An 18987-nucleotide genomic window follows, 5' to 3' on the forward strand; every position below is an offset into this window, starting at 1 on the left:
TGCATAGTAGTGTACATTAAATCTTCGTTAATTCAGATTTCACAGGACCGAAAAAAATGTTCGAATTAAGGGGGACGCGGGGATGAGATCGCGAAAATCACGAGAAAAATCGGTTTTTGGAAACCCCCCATTTCGGTATCTGCAACGCCTAATCTACGCTGTATCAAAATGGTTTGGCTGGAAACGCGCTAAAAGCGCCCGGAAAAAAATTAATTTGTTAGTGCGCAGGGCGAGAAAAGAGCTTTAAATCGTGCAAAATCACCGCCATTCACGGAGCCATATCTCGTATTTCATGCCACCGAGCGCCGCCATTTTGGTATCGTTCGAAAGCTCAAAGCTTCGCCGTTCCGCTTCTCAATTTGTCGGTCGTCCCCATCTTGTAACAAACGCACAAACACAAAAGAAGCGCGGGTCTGCTGGAGGTAGTCACACGGGCCCTCCGATGAAAGCGGGCCTCCGATTGGCTGCCGTGGTGAAAGGCGTCTTCCCATTGGTTACTGCTGCGGCAGCGGGTAAGATGGCAACCGCAGTTGTCTGTTTCGCAAACCATGCCGGCGTCTTCAATTGACACGCAGAATTCGGATTTCTCAGAGCGCCCAGTTTAGTTATGGATGGTAGCTTGTTGGAGATGAAAGTTTTGACGAAGCACGCCTTCGGAATACGGAAGCGCAAACCTCCTACGGCGAGAAAAATACGGCGATTAGCGGGAGAAGTGGAGGAGCACCCGACTGAACGTGCCGCGCTACCTTGCACCGTGGATTACGTGCCGCGCTATCTTGCACCGTCTGACTAAAGCAGGGAAACCGACAATTGCCCTGTGCCATTGGTATCGACAACGCAGTCGACGGAAGACGCGCCAACGGAGGCTCCCGCGCCTCGGCGTACGGCAGCGCGAATCAGCCGAGATCGTATCGACGCGGGTCGAAGGTCACCATCGCCGGCGAAGACGGTGTACTTAGTTTGGTGCATCGTGCGACACGAACACGCCGCCTCCGAGCGAGCCCCAACCGTCGACGAGCTACAGTGTGATAACCAAAGATTCACCGGAGAAATAGTCGCCCGAACGGCGCACGATTCAGACGCGTTTCGTGTCAGCGGTGACGGCAGAATCGCGAGCATGCAGCGTGCACGACTCCCTTCACGCGATGTCCACAACTGAACAGAAGTTCAATTTGATGGACTAGCCAGGGTATGAAATTTTCAAAGCCCACCAAACGAAGAGGCAAAGGTGCAAGAAGATGCTTGGCAGCACTGATGCCAAAAATTACTGCCCTGATGCGTTCTAATAAACCTGCACTGCTTGCAAAACTTTGCAGGTCGTTTTCTCAATAGTGTTTTTTTTGTTGGTCACCTCGCTCGTGGAAAGCATAGCACAACAATAGCTGGACAGATTTTGGTCCAGTTTGTTTTGCTGTGATCCACAAACTGTGCTGAACATCAACACAGTCTTGAAATTTTCATTTATTTTTCCATTATTTCATTATTTCAGAATCACTACATGGCTCTATGCAGTGAAACACAAGTCACATGCATGTCATATCGAGTAAAAAATTATAAGGGCACTAACAAAAAAATCTAACACTGTCTTGATATAGATTAGACATTTGGGCAAACATACACAGTATTCCCAGTTTCGTACCATGTTTCGTTACTGTGCCAGGCTTTCCACGAGCAAGGAACTTGTAAACTTCTGTAAATTCTTATAAAACAAAAACTAATGAAGATATCTTAATGAAATTTTAGATTTGCCTCTCTATTGCAATGTACAGTGTGTGTGCCAAATTTCAGCGCTTTCTGTCAAGAAACAAAAAAAGTTATTTTTCATCCCTTCCTCCCCCCTTAACAGAGTGTCGAATTATCGAGGGTACCAAGAAAACAATAACTAAATGCTTACTATGTCAATGCGCTTTTATTTAGTGAATGAGTGAGCAACTCCTGTTGCTATTTTGCACAAAACCAGAGCGGAAGCTGAAATTCTCATCTCGTGGCTCATTGGCTCTCGCAGCAGCGATCGAAACCTTGTGACTTTCTTCGCGGCACGGCCGCGGCGCGCGCCTTCATTTGCAACACGCTTTGTGCTTTCGCGCGCACATCGTAATTATGTTTTCGCCAATAAGCTGGCGAAAACATAATCGCGATGTTGCCCATGCTCTTCAACCTCCACAGCTTTGCACTGAGTCAAAACGAAACTGTTTGCCGCAACCGCTGCGGAGAAAACCGTGGCCACTACCGACGCGATTATGAACGCCTTGCGGTGCTGAAGGCTATGCCTGACGCATGCACAGAGTCTGAACGAAACTACTATTCGCTGCAACAACTGAGGACGAGACCGCGGTTGCTATCAACGCGATCATGGATGGCAACTACGCAGTTTTCTAGGCACGCAGCAGACGCGCGTAGCGAGTAAAAACGAAACTACTGTTCGTCGCAACCACTGCAGAAAAAATCGCGGCCGCTATCGACGCGATCGTGCATGACGACTATGCAATTATGAAAGCCAGTGACCAACGCAGTGTTATGCGCGGCGATAAATGGAAGAATACAGGCTTTAAAGACACAAATAGGCACGAAGAGTTCCGGCATTGCTGTCATTCACGTACAATTTCAGCTGATGACTATGGCGATGCGGACTCCGCCGCTTCGTTTCGGTTGGACGCTAGCGCTGTTCTTGCTCTTTTGCGGCACTCCTCGCTCGCTGAGCTCCGAAAGTTGTCCGAGTTAACCGATGTGCGGCTAAATAAGTCCGAATTAACGAGAGTTTGATTGCATTGAATACTGCATACGCCGGGCAGGTTTACTATATTTTAGTGCTCTGCCACATTCCAAACGGCCTGTGCGGGCAACAAATTTTTGCCTTATTCTGCTCAATGTATGATATATTTTTTCCCTCATGGTGTCAGCCTGTGCAAAGCACAATGTCGTGAAAAAAAGCTGGAGACTGAAACATCAAGGCAGGATTTCTGGAGAACCGAGGGATAGAACAAAGGGAGTGAGCGCACAGATGTAGAGAAACGAGGGAGAATTGGGTGCAGGAAACGTTGCCCCGCATCCTCGACAACTACATTGATGCCGACATATGCAATGGCCCCGCAACGGGGCCGTTTTTCCAGGTGTTGCCCTCCAAGACGCATGTACTGAAAGGAGACACATGCAAGGGTGGCAAGAACAGCAAGCTGCGCCTCACTGTGTTTTTGTGCGCCAACATGGACGGGAGCGACAAGTGCCCCACATTTGTCATTGGGAAGTAAAAAAATCCCCGCTGCTTCCGTGGTGCTGCCAGTATACCAGTACGCTACCGTAACAATCGTAAGGCATGGATGACGCGAGAACTTTTTCGCGAGTGGCTGTTCGAGCGATCGAGCGAGCGATCGAAGAGGAAGGTGGCGCTCGTCCTGGATAACTAATGCCCACCACTCCATGCCCAAGCTCTCAAACGTGGAAGTTTTTTTCCTGCTTCCGAACACGACGGCAGGCTTGTAGCCCATGGACGTCGGCGTGATCACCAATTTTAAGTTGATGTATTGTCGCCGCGTCCTGAGCAAGTTAGTCTTGTTGATGGACATAGCCGCGTGGACAAGAAGCAGGGAGCAACCAGACTTGAAAATCAATCTGCTGATGGCCGTGCAGTTTATATTTGGTGCGTGGTCTGAAGTTGGCGCTTCTACAGTGCAGAACTGCTTTAGGAAAGTGTGCTTTGTCCGCAGCAGGAGTGACTTAGACGAAGCCTGCGAAGTTCCCACCGACGAAGTGATGCCAGAACTTTGGTCCGCAGTCGATGAGGATGCTTCACGACTCGAATTTCTGCATGCGGACGACGCATTAGTAACATCAGAACTTCTCACCGATGAGGTGATCGTCGCAAACGTGCTTGAATCAAACAGTGACGACGACACTGACGGCGACGACGGCAGCGATGACGCAGTAGGGCAGGCTGCCTCAACGTTGTTCTCGCAAGAGGTCCTGCAGTTGATTCAGTCCCTCCGGGGCTTTGTTTTCGCGAGGGACCTTCCGCTGCACTACGGGGAGTACTTGGATGCCATGGAGAAGGATGTCGGCGAGCTTCGCTTGAGGCAAGCAAAGCTGACGGACATGGGGTTTTCTCGTGCAAGCCAGTGAGAAGTACGTGGCGAGATGCTTGTGGCAATTTCACCCCAGCGTTTTTCGGGATTTCTCAAGCTGAGAGGTGGTCGCGGCAACCTTTTTGTATTTTTTACAAGGCCCCTTTCAGGGCCACCAAAACGATGCCTCGGCGGAGCTCGCATGTCACTTGCCGTCCGTGACCCCTCTTTGCAGTTGTTATAGCAGTGCCATTCTTGAACGCCAACAGCTGCGGCTTGTTACATGCGATTGGAGTGCGCAGGAAGCAGAGTTACAGTTATTTTAACGAGCTAACACAAACAGCAGCCGGATGGAGGAAGGTGGTGGAGAGGAGCACTGGCCTCCCCGTCATAGTTATCTCGCAACAGCTCTGCCATCCCCCTATTTTGCTTTTTTTCGTGCAACCCGTTTATAACACTTTTTGGTTATAACAATGGAATTTTCGTGGCACTTGAATATTCTTATAAGTGGACTCGGCTGTATTACACTAATGGGCAACTACAAATTTGCGTCTCTTTAAATGCGCTGCCCGCTGTTTGTTATGTATGCTGAGGCCGCCACCACCACAATTCCCATACATTTGTGCTGCTTCTCCTTGTAGGATTACTGCACCCCATGATGAAACCGCAATCATTGGTAGACCAGTCTCTGCACTTTCCAAAAAGGTGGAAGATCTCTTTCAGTTCCACAAGTCAATATGGTGTAGTTAGCCTCTAGGCAACAGGAAGTGATCAAGGTATGTACTAACCGCTAGGCATACAATGAGCCACTAAGGCTTATGATTAAGCTCACCCCATACTTTAGGCTCTATGGAGAGTGTGTCTGGGATTTGTTGTAGCTATGTTTTAATGATTAGTACGTATTCATGAAGTTTTACTGTAGAGGATTAGAAATATCCAGCTTCGTACAGGCGAGCTCGACTGTAATAAATTCTGAAGCAGATTAATGGATTGTTATACTGTATTTGCCAACATTTTTTTTAAAGGTACAAACTGAAAAGAAACACTAAACTGATTTCTTACTACTTTTGTTAGCTTTATGGAAAGAGCTTGATTACTAGAAGAGAAAATTGAGTCCAAACATCCATTTCATAAAACTTGCACTGAAACCCCAGCGCTGATATGTCACTGTGTGATGTCACAGATTTCAAAGTACAGTAAAAGCTAGTTAATTCGGATCTCACAGGACCGGTAATAATGTCCGAATGCCGAATTGACGAATGAACAGGAAAACAACATTAAAATCACGTTGGAGAAGCATACCTTTATTTGCTGAAGTACTATTTTGTAATAGCCGTCTGCTTTTTCGCGCAGATTCCGGCTGACATTACTATTTTTCTTAACTCTTCCACGTGGCCAATGCAAACTGTCGGAACTGCTCAGGCAAACGTCCTCCAATATCAAAAGCGTCTCCGAGACTTCTCGAGAGGTGCGATGAGGTCGCGGCTGCACCTCCTCGCATGACTCTTCGTCAGAATCGTGGTATTCCTGTGTGCCCGTGACATCATTAATAATTTCTTCATCGGTCAGGAGACCAGTCGTGGCGACACAATCATTAATCGCAATGTAGTCCTGAAGGGTCACATCTGTGGGAAGGACAGCATCGAAGGTCAGGCAGTCATCGTCGGCGGACCCGGCTGACACCTCGTCGACGCCATCGTCGGCTACTGCCGCATGCTCGGGCCTCACAAAACCGCTATGCCGAAAACAGTTGGTGATGACTTGCAGAGGTGTATTTTCCCACACGTGGGCGATGATGTGCATTGCGCCGAGTAAGTCCACTTGATACAACTTTCCAACTTCTGAGCATAAGATCATTCGCTCTAGCAGATGCTTGCGGTACTTTGACTTCACGTAGTGAATGATACCCTGGTCCATCGGCTGAAGGGCAGATAGTGTTGGGCGGCAAAAAAACTACTTTGACGCTCTTCAGTTACACTGTACAGTTATGGGCACTGCAGTTGTCAACAACCATAATTATCTTGCGGTCCTTAGATGTGAAGTGCCGGTCTTGACTGCTGCAGCCAGCCTCAAAAAATGTACGAGGTCATCCAAGCCTTCCTGTTCACTGTGTACTCGACAGGAAGGCTTTCGATGTTTTTAAAACAATGTGGCTTATGCGCCTTCCCGATGACAACAAGTGGAAAGTGCTCCATGCCAGTCATATTGGCGGCAAGAAGCACAGTTATCCTTTGCTTGCACTTCTTGCCACCAATGCACGGGTCCCCTTTGAAAGTTAGTCTTGTCGGGCAGAGCTCTGAAAAATAGAGCAGTTTCGTCTGCATTGAACATGTCACGTGGTTCATATGCGGCGATGTGCTCAAGCAGCTTTACATTTCTCCACTCGGTGGTCACGCTTTCGTCAATGCTGGCCTTTTTGCCGCACACACTTCTGAAGATGAGTTCGTGTCTTCCGAAACCTCGCGAACCACCTGTCTGATGCTCTGAACGATTTAATGTTCATCATTGCAGCGCACTTCTCACCTTGTGCCATGATGAGAGGTCCACTCAAAGGCAGATGCACGTTGCGACAGTCAGTAACCCACCGGAGCAAAGCTTCTTTGAGCTGGGGATGACCTGCGGTTTGCAACTGCTTTCTTGGTGCATGAAACTTCTTGCTTTTGAAGGCTTGAAGAATCTGTTGTTAATTTTTCACGTACGTTCCCAACGTGCTCCGCTTCACGTTGTACTTGGTTATAATGTACTGTCGCGATTTGCCGTTCTTCAGAGCTTGCAAAATTTCCACTTTAGTCGCCAAGTTCTTGGCTTCGTACTTTTGCCACTTTGCCGGCGTTGCCATCACTGTAGCGCACGATGGTGGTGGCATGCAAACGCGGCCACAACGAAAAAAAAAGAACTCCGCAAGAAGCAAGAAGAGATGGCGCCGACTCGACAATACAAGGGAAAATGGCGTCGAAGGCGCAGTGGAGCGAAGAAAGTAGACACCGACGTTCGGTGATGCTGCGATTGCCCCCACTAGTTGATGACGATGGCGACGCCTCTCATGTTTCGGTTTCACTCCAGTGGTGCCAGCACTGCATTACCACACTTTCGTGTAGCGGCAGCCGTCAGTATTTGTCCGAATTAAGCGGTGTGGGGCTGAATTCTGACGAAATAACGAAGGTTTAGTTCCATAGACTATCATGCACTTTGGCTGGGACCCATAAAGCCGTCCGAATTATCCGAATTTCCGAATTAACGGGTGTCGAATTAACGAGCTTTTACTGTACTTTCTCATTCTGACACGGGAAATATAGAACCTTTCGAGGTCGATTCTTTATTTCCTTCAGAATTCAGTGGAGCCCTTCTTACCTATAAGCAGCGAGATACAGTAAAACCTTGTTAATTTTACCCTCGTTAATTTGGAAAATCGGGTAATTCGGACTCGTCCTCTGGTCCTGGCAGGCGTATGCAGTATTAAATGCAATCAAACTCTTGTTAATTCGGACGTATTTTGTCGCACAACGGTTAATTTGGACAACTTTCGGAGCTCGGCGAGCAAGGAGCACCGCAAATGTGCGACGCATAAGAGCAAGAACAGCGCTAGCGTCCAACCGAAACGAAGCGGCAGAGTCCGCATCGCCTTAGTCATACGTGAATGACAGCAACGCCGGAACGCTTCATGCCTATTTGTGTATATAAAGGCTTTATTCTTGCGTTTGCTGCCGCGCGAAATACCGTGTTGGCCACGGGCTTTCATAATTGCGTAGTCATCTACGACCGTGTCAATAGCGACTGCGGTTTTCTCTGCCGCGATTGCGGCAAACAGTAGTTCCGTTTTTACTCGGTACACGCGTCGGCCGCATGCCTAAAAAACTGCGTAGTCGCCATCGATGATCGCATAGATGGCGACCGCGGCTTCGTCTAGAGTGACCTAGAGACCTAGTGACCTAGAGAGTCTAGCGTTGCAGTGTATGGTAGTTTCGTTCTGACTCGGTGCATGTGTCGGCTGCGTGCCTTCAGCATCGCAAAGTCGCCATTCATAATCGCATCTATAGCGGCCGCGGTTTTCTCCGCAGCGGTTGCGATAAACACTTGTTTCGTTTTGACTCGATGCAAAGCTGTCGAGGATGAAGAGCACCGGCTACATCGCAATTATGTTTTTCCTGCTCACTGGCGAAAACATAATCAGGATGTGCACGCGATAGTGCAAAGCGTGTCGCAAATAAAGGCGTGCGCTGCGGCCGTGCTGCGAAGGAAGTCGCGAGGCCTCAATTGCCACTGCGACTCATTGAGAGGAGAATTTCAGCTTCCGCTCTGCTTTTGTGCAAAAAAGCAACAGTATTCGCTCGCTCATTCACTAAATAAAAGTGCGTTGACGTAGTAAGCATTTGCTTATTTTTTTCTGGATACCCTCGATAATTAAACATTTTGGTAATTCGGACATTTTTTTTTGGTGCCGTTAAATCCGAATTAACGAAGTTTTACTGTAGACCCGAGGAAGCATCGTCAATCATCATAGTGAGATCACCACCGGTCTTTCGTTCTTGTGTATTTTCTGTCTTACAACGACCCTTGTTAGAATAAGTGGGCTTTTTTGGTATTGTAGAAGTGTAATTTGCTAATTTTACTAATCTTGTTTTTTAAATTTTACACATTTTTCTAAGACATCGATTTGCCTAGTACAGTCGAATCTCGGTAATTCGAACACGTTTAATTTGAACTGCCGGTTTATTCGAACTGACGCTGTGGTCCCGTCAGTTCTATGTATTCCGATGGGCGAAAACCCCCGGTAATTCGAACGCGAAAGCATTTGCGACGGTTAATTCGAACATACTGCGCACCGACAATGCTCTTAGCAGCGCACCAAATCACGCAGCGGCGCCTCCAACCGGCATTGCTCCAACACCCCGACACCGCGCGGTCATAGAGCAAAAGCTCAGTAGAGACCCCTCAATGCCACGCTTGAAGGGTTAAAAAAAAACAACGCCGTGGCGTAAATTATACCCTCTCGCAAATCGCAAGGTCGCCGTTTCTGCATTGCGCCGGAACACACGTTTACGTGTCGACTAGAGTGTACTAGACAACCGTATTCTAGTACACTCTAGTGCCGATGTCTCAGCCACGCGGAGAAAATGGCAGTGAACCCTTCTTTTTTATGCTTCCTGTATTTTCAAGTCACGTGTTGACCTTGCATGCTGCAGCTGCAGCGCAGAGGGAAGATGCGACGGAGGCCCAGTCCGGCCAACAAACCTGCCCACGCCGGCAAACGCTCGCTTCTCGATGACGGCAGGAAACGAAACTTCAGGGGGAGGGCTAAGCTGGCATGGCGGCGGGCGCGCACGGAGACAGTCGAAGGTGAGGGAGCTACGATGGAGTTGAGAGGGAGGGCAAGGGGAGCCACCGAAGCCACTGCTACCGCAGCGGCGGAGTTGCTGAGGCCAAATCCGCTTCCCTGCCACCCTCCTCCCTCACCTTCGACGGTCTCCGCGCGCACCCGTCGCCGTGGCCGGCGCCACCCGCTCCCTGAAGTTTCGTTTTCTGCCGTTATCGGGAAGCGAGCGTTTGCTGGCGTGGCAGTTTCATGGCCCGCGCTCGCTATGCGCTTGCGCGCCGTGGTATTTCACGACTTCCACCATTCGTGCATCGTGCTATGGGGCATGAATACTTCAAAAATATGTCCTTCTTTTAATTCGAACAAATTTTCGGGCCTTTCGAGTTCGGATTATCGAGATTCAACTGTAAAATGTGCTCTGTAAGACTAATGAAAAAAAAAAGTTTTTTCAATTTTGCCTTATGCCAGTTAATGTCCCTCTTTAATGTCCCTTTAAATATTTTAAACAGTCTGAATTTCTGTTGACATTCTGTGCTGGCCACCAACAGCCCCAAAGTAGGACTCGTGCACCTTGTGTTATGTTTGTGCAGTCAAGGCATTCCATCTCAAGTGGGACGAGATCACACTGGACAGCAACGTGGCCAAGTGGGCTGTGCACGTGATTCAACTGAGCAAGCAGAAGCGCCACCTTGACAGAGCCAACTTGCTCAACTTTTGGGAGGTGCTCGACAGGTGAGGCTAGGCTTTTGACCCGCCCCCCAGGGAAAAAGAAAAGGAAAAAAATATTCACTGGCGATCTAGCGGTAAATGCGAGATAAATGCGTTAGAGGGGTATTACATCGCACCTCTTTGAGGTCCCGGGTCCTTGATTTAAACCGTTGGTCTGGAGCAGACCGCCATCAGTTGCACGATCTATCTATATATAAATAGATATACACAGTCGAACCCATTTATAATGAACTCGATAGTTCCGTGAAAAGTGGTCGTTAATCAGTAGTTTGTTATATATGGACTCGCCCTTAAGAACACTCCAAAATTAACTGCACTGAAGCTGGGGTCAGCAGTTTCACTGAAATCTGAAAACCAGATTTTCAGTGCCTGCACCTAACTGCAAACTTCTGTTAGAAATGTCCATTTAAAGAACGAAATGCAGCGCCGTCCGGCTCTCAAAACGGCGCCCGGTTCCGATCACCTGTCATGTCTGCTGTACCGCATGGTGCAGCATTCTCGCCGACACGGGCCGCGTCGACAGGAGCACTTGAGCGGCCGTTGTTCCCATGGTGGAAAGACATACGCGGTGTGTTCAAAAAGAAACCGAACTTTTGCTATAACACCTTTACTGCTTATGGTACAACATTTTAAGTGCTGTCCCCTTCAAAGTAGTCCCCTCTACTGGCAATGCACTCTTCCCAGCTTTTCTTCCATTTTTGGAAAGCCTTCTGGAACGCACTTTCTGGAATGGCGCGCAGGTCTCTTCTCGCATTGTCCTGGGTCTCTTCTATGGTTTGGAAATGACTTCCTTTCAAGGTGGTTTTCAGCTTGGGGAATAGAAAAAAGTCTGCTGGGGCTAGGTCTGGAGAATATGATGGGTGGTGCACAACAGGAGTGTGGTGTTTTGCTAAGTAGCTGCGGACAAGGAGCGACGCGTGAGCCGGGGCATTGTCATGATGCAACATCCAATCCTGATTTTTCCACAATTCAGGCCTCTTACTGCACACAGAATCTCTCAAACGTGCTAGGATTCCCTGGTAAACTTTGTTTACCATCTGACCATGTGGCACAAATTCCTGATGGACAATGCCTTTGCAGTCAAAAAACGCAACCAATATCACCTTCATTTTTTACCCACTCATGCGTGCTTTTTTTGGACGAGGAGAACCTTTGGATACCCACTGCGATGACTGCACTTTCGTTTCAACATCACAGCCATAAACCCATGTCTCATCGCCTGTTATGATGTTCTTAAGAAAGTTTTCATCGTTATTGGCAGCGGCGAGCAGTTCCTGGCTGATTTCAACACAGGTCTGCTTCTGTTCGTCAGTCAACAAATGCGGCACAAATTTTGCACTGACACGACGCATCCCAAGTTAGTCACTCAAAATTTCATGACATGATCCTACGCTGATACCCACTTCGTCAGCGACTTCTCGAACAGTCAAACGACGATATCCACGAATCACAGTACGAACTCTCTCGACGTGGTCATCATCTGTGGATGTGGAAGGTCGTCCAGGCTTGGGATCGTCACCGACTGACATTCTTCTGTCTTCAAAACACTTGAACCAATCATAGCACTGCGTGCGACTCATATGGTCTTCCCATGTCAGGCGCGGATCTAGGGGGGATGTCCTCCCCCCCCCCCCCCCCCTCAGATTTCTGCATCGCCCCTCGCTGACAGGGTGATGGCGCTGTCGCAGAAAAAAAAAAAAATATGGCCACCAGCATTCTTCAAAAGTATTTTTTGCGAGTACCAGTGGTATCAGCCATGTTGAATTAAAGCTAGCTCGCTCACAAGTCTTCTGTAGGGTTGTGGTGTCGTGAAGTTGCCATAGTAATTTTTTCTCATCAACACCTTGGACCTCCTTGCGCCGGCCGTGCCTTACTCGCCCCGTCGAGTGAACGAGGGGACGTCCCTTTTGTCAAACACGCCGATGTCTGCGTGAGCGTCTTCGCACCTGATTAACTTAATTCCCCCTTGATGGGTCATCGGTTGCTTCATTGGCTGTCAGCGGTTCCGCGACCAACCTGCTTAATGAATAAGATCTCTCGCTGAAGTGACCATATATAAATAATAACTAAGAACTAAACTAAGAACTGCGCATAGGCAACTTTTTTAACTGTTACACTCATTGTGATCACAGTTACACGTTAAGTACGAGTACAGTACCATTTGTACGCTACAAGTTTCTCATTATAACTTTGCAGTCTTATTGTCATACATTAAACATAGGAGGCTCAAACCCACCGGATCCGTTTGTCTGAGTGGGCGTTCTCGTGGAGCGGGGCGAAGCCTTGAACCGTGGCTGCGCAGTGGGGGAGTGTGACGTTAGCCGCCAATGCTTGTGTGCGGGATGGCGTCATGTGGTTAGAGAAATGGGAGCAGATGTGCGCCTTGTGTAAAAGGATGACGTCGCGTGGGAAACAAAACATGAAGACGCTGGCTCGCGCTCTCGGCTACTACACAACATCGTTCGTCTTGTAGGTGGCATCATGAGTCTTCATACGCGTTGATTCGCATATCGTAAACAACCAGCGTAGTGGTTGCCGCGTTGGAACGGAAGCGCTACGCCCATATTCAAGAACGTTCCTCTAGTCAACACAACACCTCGACTCAAGAGAGTAGATAGCACCGTCATCCCTCCACAGAAGTGGTCACTGAGCTTCGTGATCATTCACGGGAATTCTTGATAAGTGTCGCGTCTTTATCAGTCGAGAGACGGCGCTGTGCTCAACAAGGTGAGTGGAGGAAGAGCTTCAGGTCGAGGGCTGTTTGAGAATACGGGAGGTTAATCCTCCAAAGCAAGCGAAGGTGTCTCAGCCGAACACAAAGAATCTTCTTAAGGAAATCAAGGAGTCCCAACAGAAATCCAAAGACAGACTTGTGCTTATGCATCCATAACGAATCAGCAACAGATCATCACAAATTTTATTATAAGAAACAATGCAGGCTTAGATATACCGGGTGTTCAAAATTAAGGGGGGGAAGAGGGGATGAAAAATAACTTTTTTGTTTCTTGGCAGAAAGGGCTGAAATTTGGCACACACACTGTACGTTGCAATAGAGAAACAAATAAAAAATTTCATTGAGATATATTCATTAGTTTTTGTTTTATAAGAATTTACAAAAGTTTAAAAGTTCCTTGTTCTTAGAAAGCCTGGCACAGTAACGAAACATGGTATCGAACTGGGAATACTTTGTATGTTTGCCCAAATGTCTTATCTACATCAAGACAGTGTTAAATTTTTTTTTGTGCCCTCATAATTTTTTGCTCAACATGACATGCATGCAACTTGTGTTTCACTGCATAGAGCCATGTAGTTATTCTGAAATAATTCAACAATGGAAAGATAAATGAACATTTCAAGACTGTTTTGATATGCAGCACAGTTTATGGATCACAGCAAAACAAACTGGATCAAAATCGGTCCAGCCATTGTTGTGCTATGCTTTCCACGAGCGAGGTGACCGACAAAAAAAAAAAAAACACAATTGAGAAAACGGGCTGCAAATTTTGCAAGCAGTGCAGGTTTATTAGAACGCATCAGGGCGCTAATTTTTGGCGTCATTGCTGTCAGGCATCTTCTTGCACCTTTGCCTCTTTGTTTGGTGGGCTTTGAAAATTTCGTAGTCTGGCTAGTCCATCAAATTGAACTTCTGTTTAGTTGCCCGAAGGGAGTCGTGAACACTGCATGCTCGCACTTGTCACCGTTGACACAAAACACGGCTCGAGGCGCGTCTGAATGGTGAGCCGTTCGGACGACTATTTGTACGGTGCATCTTCGTTTATCACACTGCAGCTCGTCGACGGTTGAAGCTCGCTCGGAGGTGGCGTGTCCGTGTCGCATGATGCATCAGAAACTGAGTACACCGTCTTGCCGGCGATGGTGACCTTCGACCCACGTCAATACGATCTCGGCTGATTCGCGTGGCCGTACGCCGAGGCGCGGGAGCCTCCGTTTCCGCGTCTTCCCTCGACTGCGTTATTGGTGCTGATGGCACAGGGTGATTGTTGGTTTCGCCGCTGGAGTCACACGGTGCAAGATAGCGCGGCAGATAATCCACGGTGCAGGTAGCATGGCACGTTCAGTCCGGTGCTCCTCCGCTTCTCCCGCTAATTGCCATATTTTTCTCACCGTAGGAGGCTCGCGCTTCCGTATTCAGAAGGCCTGCTTCGTCCAAAATTTCTTCTCGAACGAGCGATGATCCATCACTAACCTGGGAGCTCTCAGAAATGTGAATTCTGCGTGTCAAGTGAAGACGCTGGCGTGGTTTGCGAAGCAGACAACTGCGGTTGCCATCTTGCCCGCTGCCGCAGCAGTAACCAATGGGGAGACGCCTTTCAGCACGGCAGGCAATCGGAGGCCAGCTTTCATTCGAGGGCCCGTGTGACTACCTCCAGCAGACCCGCGCTTCCTTTGTGTTTGTGCATTTGTTACAAGATGGCGACGACCGGCGAATTGAGAATCGGAACGACGAAACTTTGAGCTTTCGAATGGTACCAAGATGGCGGCGCTCGGTGGCGGGAAATGCGAGATATGGCTCCATGAACTACAGTGATTTTGCGCGATTTAAAGCTGTTTTCTTGCCCTGCGCTCTGACAAATTTTTTTTTTTTTTCGGGCACTTCTAGTGCGTTTTCAGCCAAACCATTTTGATACAGCATAGATTAGGTGTTGCAGATACCGAAACGCATTGTTTCCAAAAATAGATTTTTCTCGCAATTTTCGCGATCTGCTGGTCCCCCTTAAGGCTTTATGGTGTTCTTAACATTAGGCACTAGGAGGCATGTGAAGACCACCTGTGCAATTAAGTCATGTGGCCAGCGGGATACAAAGTGAGATGATAATTATCGCTGTCAGCCGCCGAATTGACTAAAATTGAATAATTAACTTTTTATTGACTGCAGTAAGTGTGTATGTTTGTATTCAAAAGTTAGAGGCAGTCGTGTTTCTATACAGTCTCACTTGGAAGAATCCTTCTAGCATGTCTGTGCTCCGAGATATCCAACTCCAAATTTTAATTGTCGTTCGCATGATTACGCATGCCAGAGAGTGAGGATCGGCGCAAAGCTCCTCTCTGATGTGATGGGGTTGTTGCATGTGGCGTTTAGTCTGGAAAAATCAAGATATGATCTCGGCTGGCGAAATCAAGATATGACAGCGCGGTGTGCCATACGCAGTACCCATGAATGTGTTAAACGCGATGACAGGAGATAATTTTTCGGCACATTTTTGTATTACTTGAGATCGCACCGGGACATGATCTTGTGAACGCGTTAGCTTCTCTGTCATCTACTAGAGTGCTTCTGGATTAGCGGCGCCTCTGTACGGAAGGATAACCAAGAATGTCCACGTGGAGTCCCTTCGTGCTAATATGGCTGCTTCTGGCGGGACGAGGTATTCTACCGAAGAAAAAATAGACGTGGTAGAGTCGAATCTCGTTAATTCGAACGCACTTAATTCTAACTTCCGGTTCATTCGAACTGACGCTGTGGTCCCGTCAAAGTTATGTGTATTCCTATGGGCGAAAACGCCCGGTAATTTGAACGCGAAAGCATTTGCGACGGTTAAATCGAACATACGGCACACCGACAATGCCCTCAGCAGCGCGCCAAATCACCCGGCGGCGCCTCCGACCGGCATTGCTCCGACACCGCCATAGAGCAAAAGCTTAGGAGAGACCCCTCAACGCTGCGCGGAAAAAAAGAAAACGAAAAAAAAAATGCGGCGGAAATTTCACTCTCCAATGGCAAGGTCGCCGTTTCACCATCGCGCCGGAACACTCTACATGCTGACGTCTCAGCCAACACTGCGGCTGCGGCGCAGAGGAAAAAGCAGCGGCGGAGGCCCAGTCCGGCCAACTTCCTGTTAACGGCAGAAAACGAAACTTCAGGAAGTGAGCTAAGCGGGGGTGCCAAGCCGGCGGGAGCAGCGGCGCCGGCACAGTGGCGGGCACGCACGGAGACAGTCAAAGGTGGGGGAGCTACGAGGGAGTTGAGATGGAGGGCGAAGGGAGCCACCAAAGCCACTGCCATCGAAGCGACGGCGTTGCCAAGGCCAAATCCGCTTCTGTGCTGCCCTCTTTCCTCACCTTCGATGGTCTCCGCGCGCGCGCCCATCGCCATGCCAGTGCCACCTACTCCCTGTAGTTTCGTCTTTTGCTGTTATCGGGAAGTGAGCGTTGGCCGGCGTGGACGGTTTCGTGGCCCTCGCTCGCTATGTGCTTGCACGCCGCATTTCACGACTCGTACCGTTCATACATCGTGCTATGGTGCACAAATACTACAAAAATAAGTGCTTTTAATTTGAACATTTTTTTGGGCCCCTTCGAGTTCGAATTATCGAGATGCGACTGTACTTGCAATGGCCGAGATGAATGGCAACGCTTCATTGGCAATGCCGCTGTACGCGGCTCACCATCCCCTTCCAACCAGGCCTACCTTCATGAAAGTGTTTCGGTGCTTTCGCACATCAGGGTCAGTCCATAGTCCGAGACAGACCAGGAAGACAATCGTTGATGAAGACTTTGAAATCGACGTTGTCACATGCATTAAGTTGATGCCAGAACTCGGCATCCGACAGATTGCCGATCAGTGCGGTCGCAGCGTTGGAAAAGTTGCAAATATGCTTCGAAAGCACTAGTTCCATCCCTATCATGTTTACCTTCACCAGTACCTGAATGAGGCGGACTTTGAAAGGCGGGTTGACTTCTGCAATTGGAGCCTGATCAAAATTGATGAAGAAAAGGGCTTCTTACACATAATAATTTGGACAGATGAAGCTCGGTTTTCAGCAATGGCACTGTGAATATTGTGGGCGTTTATTACGCACGTCTTCTTCATCTGTATATTATCATCTTTATCCTACGTTGCTTGATCCTCATCATCAGTTCCATGTGATCATCATCATCATCAGGTGTGTGCCTTTGCTGGTTCGATGCCGAGTACTCGGGCCAAATGCAGTAGAACCTCAGTGATACGAATCTCGTGGGGTCACGTGAAATATTCGTATCAAACGAAATTCGTATCATCAAAACATACACAAAGTCAATAAAAAATGAGTTTATTTTTACCAGAGAAAATTCCTAATAGTGGAACCCTGTTGATACCTTCCTCACCACTTGCATTTTCCTGGCTGCTACGTCGTGTTTTCGCGGTCCTGACCTAAATCCTGCATTGACTTCCATGTACAGTAGAACCCCGCTGTCACGTTCCCGGGTGCTGCGTTTTCCCGGCTGTTACGTCGTTTTCGGCCGGTCCCGGCACAGGTCCCATAGAACCCAATGCATTGGTAACCCCGCTGTTGCGTCGCAACTGGGGGACTATTCCCGCATCATACGTTGCGAACTGCCACCCCGCGTCGGCCCGAGCGGCCATTTTGACTTTTCATGTCGTTTGGCTTCGTGGCTTGACGATGGCATTGGCCGCCCAAAGTGCTGAGGGCAACACTCCTATGACGTATTTTCGGCTTCTGCCAGCAAAAGTATGGCCCTTGAGATCGGTATTTGCTATCTAAAGATGGTGTCTGTGACGCGTTGTGGCCCGAAAATTGGTTTTGACTCGGAGATGTTCCGTATGAAGTCCAAGGGCGATAATGCCATGGCCGCCCGCCGTATGCTATATGTGCGAGTGAATGCGTGCGAGGGGCGCCTACAAGCGTGTTTAAATCTCGCGCGTGCAAGAAAGAAAAGCAGGGAGGAAGCGCGCCTTCTTCCGTTGCGCTCGCGGCACCGATGAGGGAGCGAGGAGGGAGGGATAGCGGGCGGCGCGCGGGCTGTATCTTGAAAGCGATCTGCGTTGGGGGTCCAGGCAGTGTAGGTGCGTAGGCCGCTCGTAGCTTTGTGCGTGCTGTGTGTTCTCGGCGCTCAGTTTGCGTTGAAGCGATAGACAATAGCACGAACGTCACTTCGCTCGCTTCTGCAGCGGAGCTTCCTCACGCCAGCGTTTGACAGCGCATGTCCACGCTCATCAAGTGTGATGTGTTCATGTTTGCCTGTGGCCGCTGACACCGTGCTTGTTAATATAGTTAATAAGCAAATCTTTGCAAGTTTATACGGCCGATAAAACTACTATCCTTACTTCATACAGCTGTCTACTAATTTGCTATCGCAATCGTTGCTTCGCTTTTCGGGCAAAACTGTGATTTTTTTTTTTTTTTTCGCGGTCCCTTGAAAAACGGATCAACGAGGTTCTACTATCCGTGTGTATTTTCTCCTTGCCCAAATCGTCAACAATCGCCTTCTGGAAGGTGTAAAAGTGCGCGCACGTGATCTCGCGAATTTTTTCACACGCCACTGAACGCCTCAGCACATTGAGTGCAGGGAGCGTTTTGGCTGTCGTGGCTGCTGCCGTCCTTGCTGGTCAAAGCATCGGCTAGGCTGTGATGTGGTCCAGTCCGCTTGACGTGGGGACCAATGGGAGATTGCGCAGCTGCTAAATGTAGCTGGTTGCTTAGCGACTATGGATTCTGCCCAGATCCCGCTGTGCTGGCTTGTCTGTGCCGATTGCTCCGCTGGCTCGGCCGCCGCTGCCGCTCTTGCTCACGTGTTCGTATGATCCTCAGCGGCGCGGCAACGGGTTCGTAATAGCCTATGTTTTTCGTATTAAGAGCAATGTATTTCGGCGGGGGAATGTTACGAATTCGTATCACACCGAAATTCCTACCAGCCGTGATCGTATCACCAGGGTTTTACTTTACTGTAAACGTCGTGCCAGCAGAGTCGTCATATGTGGTGGAGGTGACTATTCTATCCTCAGTCCTCTGCCCGCTCAGTCTACCCCCTGGAGCTTCGTTCAGGCCGCCACTTGCGCCCACTCTCCGTTCTCAGGACGACCCACCCTCCACTTCTACTGTTACCGTTCTGACACTGCCACCACCCCTTATATCCTAAGCAGCC

The 18987-nt window shown here is 48.8% G+C and overlaps 1 protein-coding gene across 1 annotated transcript in view; it reads left to right on the forward strand.

The window, feature by feature from the left end:
• LOC119444761 (parafibromin-like) overlaps positions 1-18987 on the forward strand; it is a 74723-nt gene that overhangs the window by 47752 nt on the left and 7984 nt on the right. Inside the window, exons 11-14 of the mRNA XM_049662690.1 lie at positions 3111-3244; positions 3708-4070; positions 6570-6630; positions 9932-10104. Coding sequence (XP_049518647.1) covers positions 3111-3244; positions 3708-4070; positions 6570-6630; positions 9932-10104 — 731 coding nt within the window. The remainder of the gene's footprint in view (positions 1-3110; positions 3245-3707; positions 4071-6569; positions 6631-9931; positions 10105-18987) is intronic.

Source organism: Dermacentor silvarum, chromosome 1, assembly GCF_013339745.2.
Source record: "Dermacentor silvarum isolate Dsil-2018 chromosome 1, BIME_Dsil_1.4, whole genome shotgun sequence".
Classification (NCBI taxonomy): domain Eukaryota; kingdom Metazoa; phylum Arthropoda; class Arachnida; order Ixodida; family Ixodidae; genus Dermacentor; species Dermacentor silvarum.